The sequence below is a fragment of the Columba livia genome, chromosome 20 (assembly GCF_036013475.1).
Source record: "Columba livia isolate bColLiv1 breed racing homer chromosome 20, bColLiv1.pat.W.v2, whole genome shotgun sequence".
Taxonomy (NCBI): domain Eukaryota; kingdom Metazoa; phylum Chordata; class Aves; order Columbiformes; family Columbidae; genus Columba; species Columba livia.
This window is the reverse complement of record NC_088621.1, coordinates 2052410-2076144: the sequence shown is the minus strand read 5'-3', so window position 1 is coordinate 2076144 and position 23735 is coordinate 2052410. Positions and strand designations below refer to the sequence as shown.

Here is a 23735-nt window from a genome sequence, read left to right as displayed (position 1 = left end):
TGCAGGCATTAGCGGGGACGTAATTAGGGTAAAAAGTTCAACCGCAGCTCCATGGCTAGAGTGCTGCCAGAAATAAATTTCCCCTCATTCACTGCTTTCTACTGTACCCTCCCTGAGAAACATATTGAAAACACATTTATCTTTGTAGAGTTTGTTCCTCTTCTAATTAACTTTATAGCGTTTACAGTATTTAATAATTTAAAGTGGAACTTCAAGTGGCCCTGGAAGCGGCGGCTTTGCCGTAATGGCGCTGTGCATTATCTGTTCCCTGCGGTGCCGCTTCTGCCGAGCTGCTCACGGAAGGTTTGTGCGCCAGCTGGTTTTACCGGGCGGCGCGTTCGGCAAACGGCTCCTTCCTTCCCTCCGTCTCCTCCCCGCGTCGTTCCACGGGTTGGAACGGCCGTAAAACGAAACTGCGGCTCTGCAATCCGCTCTCCCCAACCTCCCCGTGTCCCAGCGAGCGCTCCAAAAACGTTTCTCTTTTTACAGCTCCATAAATCAAAGCTCGAGAAGGTCAAAACTACCCGTAGTTCTCACCAACTGGTCAAGGTTTGACCCCAAATACTCATTTTCTTCCTTCCAGTTTTGATCCAAGATTAACAGTTTATTATAGTTCAAAGGTTATCTTTTACGATAGTTCGCGCAGACAAGCGTTTGCTCTATCAGAAGAGCAGCAGATCTTTCCTGCCCTCGCAAATGGAAACACGGCCTCGTTCCATTCAACTGTCTCTCCTACCATTCCCATCTGTGAAAATATTCACAGAATGACCAGTAAACACTACAAAAATACTTGAAGTACATTAATATAATTACAGTAACAAGTCACAAGCAAAAAAAATAGAGATCTGAAGTGTTCTTTTTAAAGAGAAGAACATTGCTAACTTCAGCACACAACATAATAACCAAATCCAACGTCACTAGAAGGAATTCAAACTACTTTATTCAGGCGTTGTGCCTCTCGGGATCTTAAAAGCTACCACACAACCTGTTAAAGACCAAACCGATTCTTCCTACAATACCCAGAGATGACGGTTTTTCATGTGCTAGAACAGAAGGAAATTGCTGCGAGGCGGCTGACGGAACGGCACACTTGGCACTGAATGATGCTTTAGGGATTTTCAACAGTACAAGAGCCTTCGGGACTCGGTCCCTCAAAAATAAGACACTACAGAGCTTTACCCACCTTCAAAGGTTCTACTGTACTTTTTAGAATAAAACCAATTAAGTTCGCTCTCTAAAAATTGAAAACTTATACATCCTTGACAGCCTTCAAAAAATACGGTTGGGGAAAAAAATATACATCCCAATTTTGCGTGACCACGCATCAAGACCACAATTATTTGATGAACTTCATTAAACTGATTTCATGGCGTCCAATACAATCGAAAACCATAACCACCTCCCCAAGCCGTTCCTACGTGTGATGCGTAAGAAGCATGATGTATTTTATCTGGAGCGGATCCACCCTTTCCACACTCGGCTGCGTGACCCAGGTCCAGGGAAACAGCCCGGGAAATCCAGTCACCCTGGGCCGTGTGAGACCCGCGAACAAGAGCTTCATTCATCGCAGCTCATCTCCTCCTCCTGGGTGATCCTTCCAGAAAGCTTTGCTGTTTGTCTCTGACAAATCACTTCACAGCGAGCTAATTTTAAACATTAAAAGGCACAGACACAACTGGACACTAGGTTTTAGCATTGATTAGTTACTTTGCCAGATACGGAGCAGGGTCATGTGATTTTTGAGATATTAATGTGAGAAAATACTAACGCTTTATTTGTTTCTCTTCTTACTCATGTAAAGCTACATTCTACCTAAACCTTAACACTCCCATAACCACGTTCCTGAGTTAAACTTGTGTTAAGGTTCGTAGGTTTTAATGTAAGCTGCGTTAATAAAGTTGGCATCCAGCAAACCAATTTGCCCTGAAAACTGATCAGCAGGAGAAACAAAAGGCCGGCCAAAGTTATCCATTTGTTTGCTGCAGCTACTGCTCCTGTAACTTGCCCTTGTTTCCTTTCTCCTCCCATGATTAAAAGACTATTACCTCTTGCTTCTCGTGCCCTCAAGGGACCGCCATCCAGTTCTTCAAGTCACCTGAAATTTTCTATCACCCGAAGTCGTTCAATTGACATGTTTTTCTAAAAATATGTGCTAGAAATGTAACGCACGCTATGGGCTGGCTGCACAGGTTTCTGGTTGAGTCCTTTACTGTCCATCATCTGGAAGGTTGGAAAGTCTAAAGGCCTCAAACTCTTACTTTCTCATCTTTTATAACAGCACTTCAATTCTTATTATGAACAGAATTCTCTGATATTAACAGAATTCTCTGTTCCCTTAACAGATTACTAATCTTGGTGTTTCATCGCCTAGAAAACTCATCAATATGTACCAAAAAACACCTATTCATTTAGTGTGTGTACAAAGACTTCCCTTCTCACCACGAGCAAAGCCCGTATGCCCCTACAAAACGCCACAGGAACAAAACTGATGCAGATGTTCCTTTTCGGTTTTCCTTTAATTTGCAAATTGTGTAATCTAAGACTGGAGCTGACTGAACCAACATCTAAACCAGCACAGTAGTATCGGCCAAAAACCGCAATCTGTTTCCCATTTATGTGTCAAGACTGCACCTTTTTGGGGGCCGAGACCATTGTTTTGAAAGGATTCTATAGTGAAACCATGCTAGACATCGCACTCATTTTACGAGTGATACGGTCCTAAAAGATAAAATGCTATTAAATGACAGTGCGGTGGTTCTAGGTTAAAACTATATTCTATGACTTGAATGGTTTAGCATCTTTAACTCTTACAACTTGGATTCTATGGGTTTTAAACATTTAAGACAGGTAGCGTTAATATTCTAATTTAACACAGTGATAATCCATATAGAGAAATTTACAGACTTGATCTTCCGCCACGCCCAGAGGGATTAAACTCTTAATAGAAAAAGGTGTGGCACAGAATTAGTTTTACTACTGTAAGAAGATTTACTCCAACTGTTTAGCCTTCGAATCACTGTGTAGAGGATTAACCTCGAGAAGCAAATATTTTCCTGTAGGTATAGATACTAATCCCTCACATCGTCTGAATCAACATATCAAACAGACAGAAAACATTTTAAGTCTCTCTTTTCTAAGAGGAGTGATGCACCAACACTGCCCAGAGAGCACACGACGAGACTGCTAAATTATGTTTCTAACTCAAAGAAGTAGATTTAACAAGTATTCTGCTGACAAACAGTGGCTGCAACAACGGAATTGCTCAGTGCTTGTCATTCTTTTAGTATGAGTGCTGCTTGAAGGCATCTTTTAATTACTTTTTAACACACGCATATTTAAGACACTTCTCAACAGTGATTCTGAGCAGGATTAATATCAGAAAAGGCTAATCATAGAATTGTGATTACACTGAGAACAGATTAAACTCAAAATACCTCTTTATTTCATATCAAGTCTCTATTTTTTATTTCTTCTAAAAAGTCGTAGGCAAACAGGTGCTGACACACTGGAAAAACACTTTACAAGCACTTGACAGTGTTATCCCATGAGCAAAAAAGGAACACAGCTTTACAGACGTTACCTACCGGGGTTTTTTAGATGCTATTGCAATCTATATATTAGACTTTACTCACAAAAATCGTTCTTACCCGGAAGATCCAATGCTTTTGCACACACCAAGAAGAGGCCGCTTCTCAGAAAAATTATCACATTTCTGAGCACCTGAGAAGAGGGAAAGCAAAAGAAAAGCAAATCACTATGTGCTGTTTGTGTCACCTTTCAAAGCACCGGTGTGCGCCTTGTGGGGGCCCAATACATCGGAAAGATATTGAATATATAATACAACACTCACAGGCTGTACAAGATCAGTGCTAGAAACACAAATAGCAGGCGTGCACACGAAGAACTGTTCTTGACAGAGACAGCAACGAGCAACAAAACAAGCAGCAAAATCCAGCCAGGATTCTGGAGCTATTTTCTATGCGTTTCAGTTGGGGTTAAGGCTTGTTTAATAACAAGTACCACTTGCTCGCTTTTCTTTGTTTTATAGAAGCTGTTTGTAATGAGGATGTCAGCAGCTCCGCGGGGGTTTCACACACTGGTTTCCAGCATTTTCTGCCGAGGTTGAAGTGGAATGTGAGAGTGCTGGTGAGCGCATGGGGGAGAGGGAACAGCTGGCGAGCTGGGCAGCGTCTGCCCGGAGCCCCTGCCCCAAAAACACAACGTTCAACCCAAAACAGCCGCTGGGAAGTTCCAGCAGCCACTGAAGCCTATAAGAAAGGAACCAAACCTCCAGCGAGACTCGAGCTCTGCCTGCTGTTCACTCCAAGTGAAAACATGACTCTTAACAACATTTCTGATCTACATTTGAGATTAACTTCCCCGGGTAACGGCAGCGCAGTCCCAGCAGAGCTCAGCCCATCCTCTGCTCCAGTTCGGTGCTGGGACAGCCCGGCCTGCCCAGGATCCAGCAACAAAACCAACTCTGGCTTCCCAAACTGCGCTCACACCCTCACTGCGGCCCCATCGAATTGTTAACTACGCCACGCTTCTTAAAACAGGATTGTAAAAACATTGAAAGCTTTGCCTTATTGCTACATGAACAGAAATGAAACCGACATGGAGTCAAACCCCCTCTCTCCCACTTGTGAGCAATGAGCGCTGAATTCCAGGGTACACTTCTACCCAACTGGAATACCAGCCATCACTACTATTGAATTTCCTCAACCTCTGGCTGTTTAATTATCTATCTATAGGCATGCATGTGCTTGCTGAAAAACACAGTTTTATTTTCTTTTCCTCCATTCTACACCAAACGCTTTGATCTATAAAGAATATCAGTGATACAGTCTGTTCAAAATCTAATTCACAAATACTGGTGTACTGCACTACATCAATTATTCAGAAGGGCACAACAATTAACAATATACATTTTCACATCAGAGTCTCTGTTAATTATTAATAACTCGAGTACATGTAACTAATTTGTAACAAAAAATGCTCAGTGCTCTCCTCTGTAGGAGGATAAGCCTTCCCTCCTACACATTCGGGTATTTATAAAGTCAAATGGGTCACATCAATAACTTCACCGTCAACAATAGCTTTACAAGTAACCTAAAACAGCCAAACGTATTTTCCTTTTATTCCTTTTGTGAGTCATACCTGTACTGTATGTACTGACCTGTAAATTGATAAATGAAACATATAGTCTTCTTAAGAATCTGGCAACCAATTTGTTTTCTGCAGGACAAGTAACAGATGAACTCCATTTGTTTCTGCTCACTTAGCCGGTCTCTCAGCACTAAGGGTGAAACGCTGACTACCAGGAGCTCTGACATTGATTTAAGTGGAGCCAGGATTTTACCTTAAGCATTTTACTATACTTGCCACCCCCCTTCTTTTTTACTGGGATATATTAGACATTAATTCATATGTCTCTTTAAGGTCTGATTCTAAGTTTAATGACAAGGAAGGGGGAGCAAGGGGAAGAAAAGTGGAGGGGAGAACGGGGAGACAACTCCACAAAATCCAAAGGAATAGCAGTTTTTAATAGCTACAATAACATTTTTACAATAGGTGCTTAAACTTCTGATTTCAGCCTGTAATGGCTGAGCATCTCATTTAAATAAAAAATACTTCAAATATGCACTTTCAGAATGTAAATATTAATACTGCAGAAAAGACCCATTATTTTGAGGACTCTGCAGGGCATTAAATCAGGTTAATAGCGGTCCCATTCACGAGATTGCAAAAAGCGACATGTGTTGTTCTCCGCAATGCTTAATGGAGTCAGCAGCCCTTTCTAGTTCCGCGGTGGGATTTAATCTTCCAAGTTATGATGGATTAATTTTTATTTGTAAAATGGCGTTTATTCGCATGTGCGATACACTGACGTGCGCACACCTGCTCCGCACACAGTGTTTAACCAAATGCAGCGGGATGATTGAAATGAAAAACAGCCAGCTAAATCCCTCAAATACAAAAAGTATTGAAATCCTGTTGCAAAGTCTTCTTCTTAAACTCCTTTTATTCTAAATCCTTTTAATTCTGTCATATAACACTACAGCATTTATAAAAAGCTGAAAATCCTGACAAATCACACAATTAAAGTAATGAAAACTGTCCTTCCCACTGACAAGGCACCACCTTATCTACAACTCAATTTAGCTAAATGATATATGCTTTAAAAAACCAACACACACTAACTCCAGTTAGTGTACTTAAAACTGGGGCTAAATGAAATGTCATCCAAATCAACATCTAGAACTTCATGAAGTCAAAAGGTTATCCACACATAAGCCCAAAGCCGCTTACGTCCCGTCCTGCTGGAACCGCACACAGGTGACTGCGGGCCTGCCGAGGCCTCTCAATCACACCAACAATCAAAGTAACAGCGGCAGCAGCTTTGTGAGGAATATCCACAAGAACCCAAAAACTATTCAGACCTGGGAAAAATACACTGTATAAACGCCAAATTCTGACCTATTTAGCAACAGCGTATATGCACGATGGAGTCTGTTTTTCTGGTTTGTATTTCCACTGCTCAAGTTTGATCACAGCCATTTAATATCGCAGTGCGGCTCCCATTCAGCTAAACCCCTCTCAGTTCTATCTGTTACTTGAAAATCGTGCTGCATGGTCCTGCCCCACGTCGCACAGTCACTACATATGGTTTTCAGCCTGTTTTGCTGCTTCCTTTTGGGTGGGTGGAGAATAAATCCCTCTTAACGTTTCATTATTGCTACCATTTGTGTCTGCTTTCTTACTGAACACCAATGCAAAAAAGCCTACGTGCTACCTGAAACAGAAGTGAAGAGACTCGAATTGGTCCCAAAACCAGGGTGTGAATTCTTCCCCCAGCTTCAGGGTAGCGTGAAACTCTCCGTTTCTGCACAGATCAGCTCTAGGTGCATCACCCGATATCATTCCTGATCAACGGTGCTGCGACTGCCGTTCTCATCCCAGAACTCCAGGCGCTCCCTTAGGATTTAGTGTTCTAGACCACGAGCACCACGTTACTCTGTCTCAACCCCCAGCATCACCCTGGTATTTCAAATTTCCAAGTCCTCCTTCAGTACCTGCATCATCACACCCGTTTCTTACATCCCCCCAACAGTTATCACTCCAGAACCCCCCCGACTCCAGCTGAATTCCACATCTACTGTCTCTTCAGCCCACTCTTGATAAATCAGTCTAATATGCTGAAAGTTTAAGGTCTAATAGTCTAAAGTATGGACGTGATGTGGCTGGAACTGAAGCGACGGCACAGAGGTCAGTCCACAGAGCTTCAAATAAATGAGTTTTTAAAATGCTGTGCTTCAGAATTCTTCCCTGTGACATTTATAAAAGGCTTACTTGCTATGCTTGAGAATTCTGTTCTGTAATTTCTATAAGCCACATACATTAACATTCATTATACCATAACAACCCACGGAACAGTCGCAAAACACCAAAACTTCAACGCACACCTGCATGACCCACTTCCACCCGCCCAAACGCAGCTACCGGCTGCGACGGCTTGTGCAGCTCGTTCCTCTGCAATACCTCCTATGCAATTATTTTGGCCTTCAGGGACTTCAAACCACTAAGCCACCCAAGTGGTTGAATCTGTACAAAACTCACATCTGCCTCCCTTTAGAAAGCCACCTCAATATTACAGTTCTTTTAAGTATACCTGCACGTACAGCTGAGTCAGCTTTTGAGGTTCCCATTTTATTTTACCAACATCACAGACGTAAGCAGCAGAGTAAAGAGAGAAATCTGCTGCAAATTTTAAACCTTTACCAGTTTAAGATTTTAAAATGTATAACTATTCTGTGTCCTATTTAATTTTAGCTGTTCATGTTAATATAATTCTAGTTTCCAACGCTTCATCCACGATGTCCCCTTGGTTCATAGTGGCTTTAAAAACAGTATCTCTGATTGAGTTGATCGAGTCCAACTCCCGTCCCTGTAAAGGGCAACCCCAAAATTCATATCACGTGTCTGAGGGCATTGTCGAGATCTGGGGAGCAGAGAAGAGTTAACGTCTACATTTTCCAGTGTTATTTACAGAAATCACTCAGTTCTTTATGGCCGCGCTATCCAGGCTGACCATGCCATGGACAGGGAGACATCAAAGCGCTGCAGCGCTGGGCCGGGTCAGGTCTTGCCTGGGTTGTGAGCTCAGACAAAACCCTGGCCCGGCCTGCGGCACAGCTGCCAGGTCAGAGCGCTTCCAGGAGCCGTTTGGCCGCTCTGGCCGTGGCACAGAGCCCGGCCTAACAAAGCTCACCGGATCCGAGCTGGCAGCGCCAGACACCGCACCGCGCTCCTGACACCAGCACCGCTTCTAACCCGCTAAACCAGACCTGAGGGGGTCTCCTGTGCAACAAGCCCACGTGAAATAAGCCTGTATGAAATAACTCATTGGAAACAAGGCTTTATTATGCTGGGAAGCACGTGATGCAGCAGAGGATCTGACATCAAAGGACGAGAGTATTTTAACAAAATAGCTGACAAACTATTAAGTTCTGCTACTGCGAAGTCACCAAGTTAAAACCATGAGCTTTCCTTTCACACCTGGGAATGAGCTTCTTATCAGAAACTAAGATCTGTTTCTAGGAACGTGCCAAATCCATCCACTAAGAGAGTCCTATTTTCAATAATTCCCTTTTTACAGCTTTACAGTAAAATAGTGTTTGAGCTTACTGATGGTAATCAGCTTCTCCTTTACAAATTCCTTTTATTTTGCTCAGAATCATTAAAGCTCATGTGTTAGTTATCTAAGGCTCTTATTACAGCTTTACTTTATTCTGATTCCAGATACTGGTCAATGATACATTCATGTACTTTTAATCAAAGATTTATTTAAACCAGACCATGCAAAAAGAGACCAAAACATGTTTTTAAAAGGTTTGACTTAATTTAATATGAGCTAATTTGAAGAGTTTTCTAATGTAACAACTACCATTGTCAGATGCTAAATACATGCAACTTAGAGACAGAGTGTAACTGCTTGAAGGAGTTCATAAGCAGTCTAGCTTACTAGATTAAAAAAGCATTTTACCATCAGAAAAAAGCATATGCTTAATTATAAAATATATAATATATATATACTTACTGATTTGTGGAGCTGGTAAAATCCGTGCAGCTCGAACTGGACCATGGCGGACAGAAAAGAGTTCCTGAGCTTCACCACTGATCTGCAAAGCACACGGATTGTGAACATACCATGTAAAACATATACATGCTTATAAAAATATATGTATTTAGTAGGTAGAAAGACATCGTACAAAAGGTAGGTAAGAAAACAAGCCGGTAAGACCTTGCCATTCTAACCAACCATCTGCAAATTCTCTAGATTTCTCTATATCACAGAAGTCTTGAACAACACAAATTACAGCAAAGAAACGTGTGATACACAAGATACTTGCACTATCTGCATTATGAAGCTCATTTCCAAAGAACCAACAACTGAAAACAGATGCAATGAGACTAAGCCCACAGGCACCATGTCGGCATAAAGTTTTGCCAAACAAGCAGGTTATGGTATCAGACGTGAACGCAATTTGGAACAAGGTTCTTGTGAATCAATGAGCTATAAATCCCAGTCCCTTTTTCTGAAATGTCACTTTATAGTTGTTCGTGTTAACTTTCTGATGTGGGATCTGAAGTGCAGAAGGAAAAAACTACTACTGGTTGACCAAGAAGTCATAAGTACAGTACTTGAGACTCTTTGCTTACTTCCAATCTTAACCCTGAGCCTCAATTTATTAGCGATGCATTAGATAATGTTGGCAGAATCAAACCTACCCCAGTGAAGCACAAGTCTTTCAAAAGATTATTTTGAAAAGACTATTTATTACAAAAGTAGCCTATCAGTAAGCAAACAGAGAATGTAGAGGACCACCGCTTTTCCATATTACACCCAGAATAACGTTCACACTACACAGGCACAGATGAGGAGCGAGTTGAGAGTCTATGGGTGAAAGTTAAAGGGCAGGCTGGCAAGGGTGATACTATTGTGGGCATCTATTATAGGCCACCAGGCCCCTGCTCTGAGGAGCGTGCTCACCAGATTCTACACAGGACAGGAGAATGATGATCCGAAATCAACTCAGTGAAGGTTTGCTGATTGTTCTTGACAGATCATGAGTTTGGAAGACAGTGCGGAGGAAAAAAAAAAAAGCATATAGATACCAACTGCATCCAGAAAAGGCAAATTAGAGGAAAGCAGAGTGCAGCCAGGCAGAAAACGAGAAAAATTAAAGAGAGGAGTAAAAAGATGAAAAAAAAAGATGAAGACAGCAACATGTTTTCTCTCCTTTGGAACACAGCAGCCCTATGAAAAGGGAAAGGAGGAAATCAAGAAGAAGAAAAATATAAGGCTTTCGAACTGTTATTATTGGCAATTAAAGATTTTTTCCCCCAAATCAGGAAAATGCTGTTTCACATGTGTAAGCACAGCAATGGCTCTGAATGAAAACAAGAGGGAAAGGAACTGGTATAACAAAAGTATGGAAGAAGTGATTCACATCGAATAATCCAACCCAACTCAGTCACCTCCTCCTGCTTTTGAACGACGCCAGCACATCAGCACTAACTCCAACCTACTTCAACAACATCTTACAAACACAACCTGGACATGACACGAAAATATGGATGAGATTAAAACAGCAATACTCGACCTATCATAGCTCCATAAAATAACTGTTTTCTTAAGGGATTTTTAAGTTCTATGTCCTTAACTGTTCCATGGAAGTAGGAAAACAGAGGGCATTGGAGTTTGTTGTATGCCATGAATAATTTCAGAGCTTGCTCATTCCTCTGGTTTGCTGGCATTCAAAAATGCATCAGGACTTGAGAGTTGAAGTTCTTCCCTGATATATAATTAACTTTTCTTAAACACCGTCACCAGAAGCTTCTGTTACTTGCAGTCTTCTAAAATTCTGAATTAACTGCCGTTGATGATAACGCTCTTCATTTATCTATGTAAAATATAAAACTCTATTACCATTGCTGAGGGCGCGTGTATCAGTTTTGGCCAAAAGCACCGTGTTCAGGGCAGAGAGGTCATGTAGTCTGATCTTCCCGGCAGTCCCGGCCCTATTGCACTCCTGACACAGCCACGTTTCCCTGGGAAAGGGACATTTATTCCACCAGGAAGCGAAGCGGGAGAAGGACCAAGGCTGAAGCGCAGCCCCAGCGCTGGACGGCGCCCGACTCCATCGCGGGTGAGATGTGGGGCTGGCAGGGACCGGGCAAAAGGCTCCGCATCCCATTACCAGCCCCTTGAGCTGCACAGTCTCAGAAGCATAGACAAAACATAAACAGACTTCACCAACTGAAAACAGAGCTCTAAATTCTTCAGAAAGCACCTGTGAAGGAACGCGGCTGCGGCTGCCATGCTGGATTGGATCCAGCCAAGTAGCGAGTCCCTGCGGCAGCTCTCAAAGCTCTTCAAAGTTTTTCTTTCCCATTCCAAAAGCCAAGGCTATTTCCAAACAGGTTTCAAGAATTGAATATTAAGCTATAAAAGCAGCTTCAGGTACTCGTTCTGCAGAAGAGTGAATCCAAAATGACGGCTCCAAGCTGGTCTGATAGAACATTTCAGCGTTTCCCAGCGCCCGGTATCAAACCACAAAGCCCAGACCTACATGGAAGCTGCGAGCAAAGACGACGCAGAACCCGGCCCGACCAAGTCTTCATCGCTCTCATCAATGACAGATTGAACAAGGAAGAACTCGCTTGTCCACTCAGACGTCTTGAGCTACTGCTTAAAACACGACAGACCAGGAATCTGGAGCACTGGTTAATTTTTGATGACAGAGTTTTATTGTTTGGAGCACACCAGTTTGCAGCCATTAAGAAGGACAGAACAAAGGAAGTTTTGTTCACACTGGGGATAACTAATAGTTTCCGACCATAGAAAATGGTTTTCACATGGTGAAAAGAAAAAAAAGTCAAACATACACCAAACTGAAACAAAGTTCAAAACTCAGTGCTTAAACTACTGTGCAACTCTTCAAAAGCAAAACTGCTTGTTTATTAAAAAAAACTATCAGAGAGCACAGGGAAGAAACCAGGTGGGTCTTTTAAATATTCTGATTTATTTTAAATATGATATAGCTCATAATATGTTATAATATGACAAAAAGCAACCGACAGATACCACCATAGAACACTGATACAACTACGCGGGGTTGAAGGTTATTGCCAGTCATCTTGCTACTGAGTGAGGAAAGGAGTGTAAGTAAAAGGACACAGTGTCATTTGGGTGTAGAAAGTCAACCAGTCTGCTTTTCCATCAAAACAAATCTCTATACTCCTCTAAAGATTTTAGATGCTCAAAGAACGTCACAGACATCTCCTCTAGTGACTGAATTCAGTATGAAACTGCACCTAGCAGGTAAAATTCTGACAACATTAACTGAATTTACAAAACAACGAAAGCCTAGGAACGGTTTTTGGTTTTGTTGCACACGCTTTTTTTTCCACTGCTGTAAGGTAGGATACAAATTAAAAACCAACCAAACGAAAACCAACTTCCAACAGTTGTGCAGTCACTTAATGAGGGCAAAACCAGGAAACGTTTTGCACACTGCCAGCATCTTCAGTGAAAAGATCCAAAGCCTCAGAAAGTTATTTGCATAAGTGTTTATTGTAAAGTCCTCGGCCATTTTCCAGGGTTACTGGGTCGGGTCATTTTCCTGAGGGGCCACTCAAGCCTTAAGAGCAGCCCCCGCAGCAGGTCTGGGCAGAGCAGGGACCGCAGCTCGGCCCACGTGTCTGCGCCTTTTCCAGCTGCAAACGGGGAGAGAGCGACGGGGGAGCAAGGAGACGTGGAAACCCGGCAGACGGGGCTTCCGATGGCCAGTGGAGGGAACAGAACTCACCATATACATCCAGCTATAGGTTCACATACACACACCATCTGCTGTACAACTGCAGTTTTAACTACTTTTAAAAAAACCATAGTATTATTGACAGCAGCATCTAAAGAGATTTAGGGCCTGGCAGTGTGCGATGCCATCGGTGTTCAATGAGCCCTGTGCATTGCAGATTCCCCACGGCACAGTCACCACCGCACGGCTGACACCTCCCTGCAATCTGTGCCAGTGTCCTTATACCACGGCCTTTAAGTATTTTTCACTAAATATACATCTGCATTTGTCATTAAAAGTTCTCTTTAGTAGTTACTAATTTATTCAGCTCGAGCTTGATCATCCTTTATTAATTGTAGTAAGAACCATTAAATTAAGATGATTTTTCTACTTCTGAAGCTTCCAGCATCCAATGATTAAAAATTATCTGCCACAAAGCCAGCCAACATACATTTCCTTGAACAGGAACATCTACAACAGATACTTGGAAACCACATTAGGCAGAAATCAGTTCCAATTGTATTTGAAACACGAAACCGGGAGCAATGGGTAAAAAAAAAAAAACAAATTCCAAATAAAACACAAAAAAAACCCAAATTCCAAATAAAAAGCTATGCTGCACAATTATCAAATAGGAATTCCTTGTCATACTTTTGTATATTCCCAGATTTCTCTCCACTTAGAGAGCCATATTTTAAGACCACTTTTAACCTTCCCACCCCCATTTCCAAACAAAGATCAAAAGCAAAGCCGTTTGGACGGACACCTTCCGCTCCTTAGGCGACACAGATTTTCCAAACCCCGGCCGTGACTCCAGCGCCCCGCAGTCCAAACAGCCTCTCAGCACTAATGCTATCTCCCATTTGCAAGTCACACTTGTGTAGTCAAAGATGTTCCTCCAAGGAGATGTTAATGGGCAAGCACTCAGAGTGCAGAGGGACGCGCTCCTGGAGGCGGCCGCAAAGGTGTTCGGGAGGCAGCGAAACACCATTACGGAGGGTGTCAGCTCAGGACCTGTCATAAACACTTCATAATCACTCAGACGCAAACCCGGCTGCCTGCAACACGTTACTTTATTAAGTGCTGAACTGAGGTTCAATCGTATGAATAAAAAAAACCCAAAAAAAAAAGCACAATGCTGCAGATAATGGCCTTACTGAGTGGGTTCACACATAAATGTCACGTTGTTGCTTTGTCAGATGGAAAGGTTTTAAACTACGAAAATCGTTTTTTTTCCCCAATAACTGGAATGATGTTGCTTTAATTACAGCTAAATACTCTGCAAGATCAACAAGAAAGGTTCATATAATAGCAAAGGACATGTTGAAAAATAAGTAACATCAGGCACTTCATGGCCCAACTTGCAGCTTATTCAGATGCGAGAAGAGGGGAAAGAAAAAGAATATGAAACAGCCACAAACCCAAGGAAAACCCCTCTTTTCCTCTAGGAAACACAGATAAACTCCCTTGTACTACCTGCCTGACAATACCAGTGAGCACACTTGTCGTTTATTAGGAAGCTCCATCCAATTATTTCATGTTTAGTGCAGTGTGCCGTGGGGCAGGAGTTAATGCAGAGCAGGTGACACCCAGGGCATCTCTTCACATCCCAAAGAACTGAGACGACTCTTCCGTTCTTGCTTTCCTTCTACACATAAGATCCCACCCGAGCGGGAGTTTCCCACGGGCACCGATACGGATCGCTCCGACAGAGACCTTCTGTCAGCCAGACACAAAAACTCACTCACAAGGGACAAAGAATTCTCACCTTGCCACAGCGCACGGGCACGTTACACACGGAGGAAAGTAAAACAACCTGTGCTAAACACAAACCTGCTCCCACCCAGTGGCCAGGACAAGGCCCAACACACCGCACTGCCATACAGAACACAGGCATTCGTTTGGATAAGGACACTCCAGCAGGATAAAGAAAGCTGGTTTATCAGAATTCTTTAACTCGGGTCTCTGTGACTACTCACAGGGTCTTAACTAACTGATCAACCTGCACTACAACTCCTGGTGCTGCAGTTGTGTCTCCTCTCTTAGCTCAGGATCTTAGTGACACCTAATGTTTGTTCTCTGTAATACATTCTGAAGAACAAAGCCGTTCCAAACCATTTTAATAATCTGATTCATACACAAATACCAAACTGATCAGGCTTCACGACAGTGTACAAAACTAATCATACACTATGATTGCGTTCTTAGTATTCAAAGTTGTTCCAGTGTAAGGCAGTTTAAAAACCACCACCACAATCCAAAGATAGGTTTGGCTGCACTAAAAATAAAGCCATGAAAATCAGAATTAGACAGTTTCTCATGGCATACAAGCAGGCAAAATTTCCTTTATTTTGGTTCGAATGTACCTACATTTTATTTAAAGTTCCTAAATGTTAGTAAAAAGTTACTAACCAATGAAATTTAGTGAAGTACGCTGGGTCTTACTCCATTTCTGTTAAACTCTCCTTCAAATGCAAAAGCTCAGCAGTTTTTTTCCTCCTCCATCTCCACCTAACAAGAAACAACCACGAGGGGAACAGCCAGCTCTCCCACACCGCACTGCAACGCAATTTAACTTCACTTCTGGGGTACAAATTGACATTATTTTATGTTATACCAAGTTACTGGTATATAAACATGTCCCACATAGCTAACCAAAAAGTCATAAAAAAATATATACATATTTGTAAAAAACCAATGTATTTTACCAATGGGAAGAACTTGATCCTCTCTACATTATTTTGAAGGACAAGATGTTATGAGCATTTTTTTTTTTTTAAGTTAAGAATTTTATGACCTTCTGTATTAAACCTTATTCTGTAGTTTCAAGAAATTTGGGGGAAATTCCCCAAATTAAGACCATGTGCTCATAAACCACTCCAAAACACAAACTGCAGGGTGTGTGTATGACAGCGTGAAATCAAACCCATATGCACACATAGACTTGAGTAAAATTAAAATTGCAAATCATGTACATGACAAACACGTGATTGTAAAATGCTATTAATACTGGCATACTTGCATTCTTGATACAAACAAATTCTTTTCCTATTTTCCAACCCTTATTCCTTTCTGTAGGCTAAGATTCCTTTCCTTTGGATACAAACTATTCCTTAATGTCAAACACCACTCCCAACTCAAATCCAAAAACGAACTTAACAGAAATAATTTGTAAAGAGCCTTCAAATCTGAAGGTACATGAATTCAAGTGTTTGATCTATGCTCAGTATTAATCTTAAAATAAGCATATTACATACAAACCATATGACATTGATGGTAAATGTTGTCTCCTTCCACTTCAACAGCAAAAAATACAATATTAAAGTAATAACGGAACATAACAAAGAAAAAAGCCTCTGGCACAGAAGCGCTCTCTGTACTTACAGGTATGCTCCAGACTTGCATTCCATCGCTGTAGCCGATCATCAGCAGTAACGGGGGTTCGTTCCCAGTGCTGTGTATTTCATGAAACTCCATGTTCCTTGACGTATCTAAATTGGGTTTAAATATCAAAGCCATTATTAACAGGTTAGGAGCAGTTATGGCTGGTGTCAGTTATACTAGATGTACAAGAGAACCCAGAGGGAATGCCTGAGATTTTTAAAAAATAAATATATGACGGAAAAAAAGGCACAAGCAAACACACCTTAAGTGGCCTAAAGCTGGACATAATGCCCTGGAGAGGCTGATGGGTCTTTTCTAGTTCTAATGGCTGTGAATTTATGACCTGCCAGCCTCTGTGCCATTTCAACAGCCGGAAAACATACAATCTTCCCTATTAACCTCTCAGAGAGGCTGAAAATTTCCCATCACAGCTCTGGCTATGGTTGCTTTTAGTTCATCTAAGGCCAGAATGAGCCTCCACCATGGAGCTCTAGACAGGGAAATAGAACAAGGACAAGAATCTTGCATCTGGGCAGGAACAACCCCAGGTTCCAGTATCAGTTGGGGAATGACCTATTAGAGAGCAGCGTAGGGGAAAGGGACCTGGGGGTCCTGGGGACAGCAGGATGAGCATGAGCCAGCACTGGGCCCTTGTGGCCAAGAGAACCAATGGCATCCTGGGGTGGATTAGAAGGGGGGTGGTCAAAAACTGCAGAAAAAGTGCAGTTATTCACTTAGAATTTAGTCTGTCTAGAACAGGGAAATGAAAGCTCTAATTTGGACCTAATGTGCATTGATAAAGCTGAAATTATTGTACATAGGCCCAGAAAATCAAAAATAAGTGAGAGCAAATGAAGCCATACCATTTAGATCTGCATTTTCAAATCTGACCCAAATGATCTTCTCCTTTTCTTCTGCTGGTGGGGTACCACTGTAGGCCTGGATAAAAAGCAGAAAGGGTTGAAATAGGAAAGTTTAATGCAAGCTTTACCTTTAGCCATTGTACACCACTTCTCAAAGCAACGTCTCAAGATTCACAATCGAAAACCAAAAATATGGCTTTTCTTTTTCAATATTTTGGTACACCTGACGCACACTTCAACTGCTTTGTACAGCAGAAAAACAGTTTTAAAGATCTACACATACCTGTGGCACAACATCCTGAAGAAACGTGACGACGCTTTCCATATACGACTGTTCCCTGGAAAACAGAAGGAGAATTTTAACTTCTGTTTATGAAATAACAGCTTAGGGGAAAAGCATAGAATTTAACCATAAAGAAAGAAACCCCATTCTCCACATCAGAGTGGCCGACTGAAGTACAACAGGCATTTGGAAATATTCTTCAGGGGTTTTTTCTCCTCGATTCGGCTGTTACAACATGAAGACAAGGACGTGAGCTCTCACTGCGGGGTAAGGAAACGGTCAAACCTCAGCTGCTCCATGTGCAGGAGCTGGAACAAAACCCCAGCTCAGAACAGTAACGAGAGGTATTCCCAGATAACGTTCTATAGCTTGGGAAGCTCATTCCTTCCTGGAAGTTCCTTAGGAGCACTGATTTAGAACTGTATATAGTGCAAGATACGTTTGTTCTGGTAGATTTAAACCAACGCTTTTATTAGCTCAGCCCTGCATGAGCAGGGAGTCTCCTGTGTAACTCCTGAGCAACCTACGATGTGGGTTGACTATATCAGACAGACGGTGTTGAAACTACACAGAAAGGTTGATTTTTTTCTGTAATTAGTAATACTGAAACACGCTGGCAACAGGAACAATCTTCATTACTTTTTATATTGGTAGTAATTTTTCCTGTTTTAACTCAAGATTGCCAACAGCAACAAACCAAAATCACACACGAGGAAATCTAGACTCTTGATGTCCAAAGGTCCACATGTTTTCTTCATGCTTTCTTAAACCGTGTTGTGCGAGATTCTTTCAATAGAACTTGGAGTGTTTAAGCATTAAGAATTAAATCACAGAATCACAGAATCGACTGGGTTGGAAAAGACCTCAGAGATCATCGAGTCCAACCCTTGGTCCAACTCTAGTCCGTTTACTAGATCATGGCACTAAGTGCCATGTCCAATCTCAGTTTCAAAACCTCCAGGGACGGCGAGTCCAGCACCTCCCTGGGCAGCCATTCCAATGCCTGATCACTCTCTCTGTAAAGAATTTCTTTCTAATATCCAGCCTAAATTTCCCCTGGTAGAGTTGAAGCCCATGCCCCCTTGTCCTATTGCTGACTGCCTGGGAGAAGAGCCCAATCCCCACCTGGCTAGAACTGCCCTTCAGGTAGTTATAGAGAGTGATAAGGTCACCTCTAAGCTTCCTCTTCTCCAGACTAAACAACCCCAGCTCCCTCAGCCTCTCCTCATAGGTCTTATGTTCAAGTCCCTTCACCAGTCGTGTTGCTAAATACTCTGCCTAGCAATGCAGAAGATACTGTGAGTCAATACTGCGACACCTGGGTCAGGTAAACGCTTGACTCCTCTCTGAAAACAACAAATCTAAAGCAAAGTTTCAAATTTTAGAAAGCTCATTCAAACTCACAACAAAACCAGATTTTGCTCAGCGATGCAAGGATTACGGCATCACCGTTTGTCTTACTGCTTTAAGCTGAGGCCTTATAAGCGAGCTGTGGTTTCCAGTGCTGATTCACTTTGATTTATGTAGGTCACCAAAACTGTCTGTGTGTCCCTTCAAAGCCCTTCATTACCCAGCAGTAACACTCGGCTGCAGGTGCGGTATTAAAGACGGTGTTTGAAGTTCTCACGTGAATGCCTACCAGCCAGAGTCATCCTGCCTTCATTCCTCAGCTCATCAACTAGGACTTTTCTCTTCCCCCTCAAGTACATCTCAAAGCTGGTGTTTGGGAAATGCTTTATTCAGCATACCAACCCTAAATCTCTCCTGAGGTTGAAAAATATTCCAAGAAGAGACCTTTAAAATGCTCATAAACAACAAAACCCACCCAAAAAGAAAAACGTCCTTCAGTAGGAATCAAGGAGCTTCACATAAGCGTTTCTACTATTACATTTTTAAAGCATATTTTGAAGAAAAAGTCATTACAATCAGAAATGCATTTGATTAGGAATTCTGCAGTGTATAAAAGAATGGTTATTCTACCACATGCCTGCAAGACAAACCTCTAACACAACTTTTTGTGTCACAATGACCTGTTCCTTGTGCTCCCTAGTAAAAACAAAGTGAATCTTGCTGTCGCAATACACAGCTATCTCCAGCGACAAACTAATAGCCCCTAAAACTGATAGTACAAGGGAACACTTTGCTCCAGTGTCACTTTGCAGCAACAGTTCAGCAGTATAAACATGCCCAGGAAAAAAAACTGCTACAAAAATCCTTTAACAGACACAAGATCATAAGCCTTGTAGACTGCATTACTAAGCTGTTTTACCACTAAAGTATTTTCACGTGAATGCAATGAAAATAAGGATGCCCAAGCACAGAAACAGTCTCTTATGTGCTGTGAGTGGGGAGAGGGAAATTCTTCCTTTGTTCTTGGTTTTCTTCTCTGAAGTCAAGAAAAGTTAAACCCCAGAATTGTATTTACTGAAAGACTCTAATGACAGGCTGACATGTTTAAACACATCCACCCCTGTGACAAGGTATTATTAAACAGAACTTCCTTCTAGCTAAAGAAGAAGTTTGCAATCATCAATCTGCAGCTGGTGCAGCGTTTGTACCGCAACAAGATTGCGCAGACAAACAACAGGACATTGCAATGCATCTTTAAAATTTACAGCTTGGAAGGTTTTGGTGTATAAGCAAAAAATCCCCCATTTAGGGAAGCAGTTTGACTTGCACGGTCCTAGGAGACGGGAATGCAACATCTGTTTACTTGGTTTTATTGGAAGATACTTAGTGCAACAAAACTGTAGTGTCAACACAAGCCCTCGCAGGTGGTGAAGAAAATTCAAGCTAGGTTCTTCTCCAAGAAAATAACAAGCACAGCCAACAAGGGCTATTCTTCTAAAACGTGCTTACGTGACAGCTTGGGGGCGAACCACCACCCCTCCGGTACATCGACTAGGGCGGCGAGGAGATTCTGTCGCCATTGCTTCCGTGCAGATACCTGTAAGAAAGACACTTCTTTTAAATAATAATTTGTATCAGGATTATTTATTACACTAGTCCTTGACATATCCTTCAGGATGACAGAAACCTCTTGAAGAAAGATGCTTAACTTGTACAAATCTGTAAGGCTCTATGCCCCTTTAGAGCACATTCAAAAAAAACCCCAAAAGACCAAAATTCAACTCCTTTTTTCAGTATCTCAATCACTACAGCCCCTGCAGTGTATGTGAAAGCAAAGAGAAAGCACAAACCTTGTTGATAAATGGGAACATTTTCCTCAAACTGTACATCAATGGTAGTGGTACAGGTGCACAGTTAACATCACTGTTAGATAAGGCCACTATTTACTAATGAGCTGTTGTCTTTAAAAAATATTACATAAAGATAATGCACAATCACAATTGCAGGGTATTGCGCTCTTGAAAAACTAATGGGTTACAATGAAGCTAACCCAAAAAGCGTGACAGAACACGCTCTGCTTTTTCTATGCTTGCTTTTCGCATTGTCTTTGAGTTTTTCTCCACACTTTTGATCTCCACAGGAAAATTCAGAGTAACATTCCAAAGGGCAAAGAAACCACTTGAGGAGCATCCCGGGTCCCACCACCCCCTCAGCCCCCCGTTCGGCCGCTCCATTGTCCGCCAAACCAAGAACTGGGGCAGAAAAGGAGAGAAAAAGCCAACTCCCCAACACCGTGATGATTATCAGCATCATTCTCATGTCTGGGGAGCCTTTATAAGAGCTTTTGAGACACAGATAAGCACCGAGCCTCACAGAAACTGATAACAAAACCTTCAGCAATGCAACTGAAGTTTGACAAACACGCCCAGCAACCTTAAAAAAAAAAAGCAACACGTAAAGGATAAAATATCCCTTCACATTATGTGTTAGGCCGGCGGGACACCTGCGCCGGCCGGTGCTCGTTCCCCGAGCCCTGAGAAGCCGCCACCTGCCCCGGGCACCTGCGGGGCTGCGGCACCGGGCCCTGTCCGGATCCCCGCGGGGCCGGCCGGGCAGCGCCGGGCACCCGCAGCCTCCTGAGCTTGAGTAACTCCGGAGCAACATACACCGACCCGCCCGGCCGCTCCCCCGGTGAGTCAGTCAGGCCGCGGACACCCCAGGAGGCGCCAGGACCCGCCGGCCCCCGCTCTCCGCACGGCCCGCGCCCGCCCGGCCCGGCTGCCGGGGTTCCCTCAGCGCCCCGGCCTCACATCCCTGCGTTCGCCCTCAGTGCCGGCCACAGCGCTCCCCGCAGCCCGGGCCCGCCCCTGCCCTCGCCCAGCGCTCCCCGCTCCGGGCCTGGTCCCAGCCCGCGGGTCCCGGTGCCGTTCCCGCCACAGCCGCCCTGACTCCCTCACCGGCCGCCTCGCCCGGCTCCTCACTGACAGTGTTTGGGACCCTCACGGGGAATAACACCCAGCGCACCGCGCGCTGACAGCCAATCAGACTGCTCCGAAGGCGGGTTGCTCCCCGCCGCCGGCCAATCTGTGCCCCGCTTCCCAGCGGTGGGCGGGACGAGTGGGACACGAAGGGCGGCTGCGCCCCAAGCTCGGGTGAGAGGGCGCGAGGCGGCGGGCGCCGCCCCCCCCGCGGCTTTGTTTACATCGCAGTCTCGCGAGAGCCCGTCCCGCGCACGTGAGGCGGGGGCGGAGCCGCGGGGCGTCCCGTCACGCGCCGCGCAGCCAATGGGCGGGGACGCACGGGGTGGGCGGGGCCGAGGTGCGTCAGTTTGGGCGGGAGCGGTCGCAGTTGCGGCTGCACTTGCGGAAGCAGAAGGATGTGTATGTGTGCATATATTTTTATATATATATATATATACACACACAAACACTTTTTTTTCTTCGTTTTTTGATTCTGTGAGTCCAGAGGATATTGTGGCTGAAGTCAAGCAAGCTGCGAATGCCAGCATTGAAGTTTAACCAGTATTTTGATACTCTGCTTGTTATTCATGGCACATAAACCAAACATACAATATCAGCCTTTCCAAGCTTTTGAAAGGCTTGTAGAAAGTAAAAAAAAAGAAAAACAGTGCTGAACAGGTTCAAAATATACACAACAAAAGTAAATGAAAATAGATCTGGGATGAGAACGATTAACAATTTATTCCATTGAGAAAAAATGATGTTGAAATAATGTTAAGACCTTTTAAAGATTTCCTTCCCGGGTTCCTGAGGGTGATGCGCTTTGCTCATCCCTCTGGGTCAGGGTTGAATCACCTGAATCACCATTGGGGAACCTGGTTTGGGAACCTGCCCCGACTTCTGAAACCACAAGTCATCATCTAAATAAATAAACTACGACAATGCAGCGTAAGGCAGCACAATTCTTCACAAAGTACCTGTTCGCAGAGTGGCCATTCTTTATTCCCTCCATCCCAAACAAAACGCCAGACGACAGCGGCTCAACTGGTAAGTGGCCCCACAGGAGAGTCGTCCTCTGGAAAAAATGAATGTTTAACCCTGTAATTCAGTAACTTCCCCAGTAAAAATGTAGATTTTGCATGGTTTATTAGATGTGAGAGAAGCCAATGTCTGTCTGTCCAGCTGGAGATGCCCCAGTCTAGAACCGTTGTGAGGAAACGTGGAAAACAAGGCACACATTAGTGAACATAGCAGGATTTGATAAAAATTCCAATTTTGCGTCTATATAGAGAAAAAAAGATCAGAAATCTGCCTTTTGCTTACTTACAGTACAAGCAGCAATACAGATCTTCATCTAACACGTTAGACCGGCATCTTCTTTGTGATCTGTCATCTTTAAAACGTTCGATGTCATGAGGTTAAACTGGAAATGGACAATCACTCAGTTTCTTGCAGAGATTGCTGCTGGGTAAGTGGATGTAGCTGCTCTTAGCACCTATATGCTTCCCCCTCTATAGAGTCTGGAATTTCAACATAAGTTGTAGCAAAACGTCACTGTTCGCTGCAGGTTACATCCCATATGCACAGAGGTAAATTCTTGAATGATCCCATTTGGACAGAGCGTCACCTTCATCTTCCACAGCGCTGCGTTCACAGGATGGATGAAAGAGAAGAGACACTTGTACAGAGCGTCCGATCCCTCCAGCATTTCTGTAACCATGGTGACATAGAGATAACAGGCCTGATTTCAACTCACCTTTTATTGTTTCAGCAGCAAAGAACTAATTCTATAAATACCCCCCCAGCCATTGGAATCAAATACTGACCTTCTACTTCTTAGTTAAAAAATAGATGATATATTGCTATTCAGTACAAAAAAGTGCCAAGATCAATTCCATAATAAAACCATGTACGATGTGTCGTCTCATAAGCCACATAACTGCAGTGAAGAAGGGGAAGATATGAGATGATTAATGAATATAAAATAAATATGATTGTGCTCAACAGAACTCTGGGGAAAAACAAAAGGCAC

The 23735-nt window shown here is 43.1% G+C and overlaps 1 protein-coding gene and 1 long non-coding RNA gene across 16 annotated transcripts in view; one reads left to right on the top strand and one right to left on the bottom strand.

Annotated features, from left to right (window-relative positions):
* BCAS3 (BCAS3 microtubule associated cell migration factor) overlaps positions 1–21841 on the bottom strand; it is a 284160-nt gene extending 262319 nt beyond the window's left edge. For 10 of the 15 annotated variants that reach the window (XR_010467329.1, XR_010467330.1, XM_065036746.1 and 7 more), the window contains exons 1-7: positions 21701–21829; positions 20253–20340; positions 17394–17448; positions 17111–17186; positions 16248–16354; positions 9101–9182; positions 3648–3720 (exon numbers count right to left, since the gene is read on the bottom strand). Coding sequence is in view for 13 of the 15 variants with exons in the window: in XM_065036746.1 (XP_064892818.1) it covers positions 3648–3720; positions 9101–9182; positions 16248–16354; positions 17111–17186; positions 17394–17448; positions 20253–20323 (464 nt within the window). In the remaining 2 variants the exon portion in view is untranslated. Of the gene's footprint in view, positions 1–3647; positions 3721–9100; positions 9183–16247; positions 16355–17110; positions 17187–17393; positions 17449–20252; positions 20341–20593; positions 20913–21700 lie in introns of those variants that run through there. The other 5 variants (XM_065036755.1, XM_065036754.1, XM_065036752.1 and 2 more) reach the window with 4 other exon arrangements.
* Positions 21842–21948: 107 nt separating this feature from the next.
* LOC135575903 (uncharacterized) lies at positions 21949–23663 on the top strand. Its single transcript, XR_010467333.1, has 3 exons — positions 21949–22123; positions 23033–23171; positions 23271–23663. It is a non-coding gene; the product is annotated as an uncharacterized LOC135575903 (long non-coding RNA).
* The last annotated feature ends 72 nt before the right edge of the window (positions 23664–23735 follow it).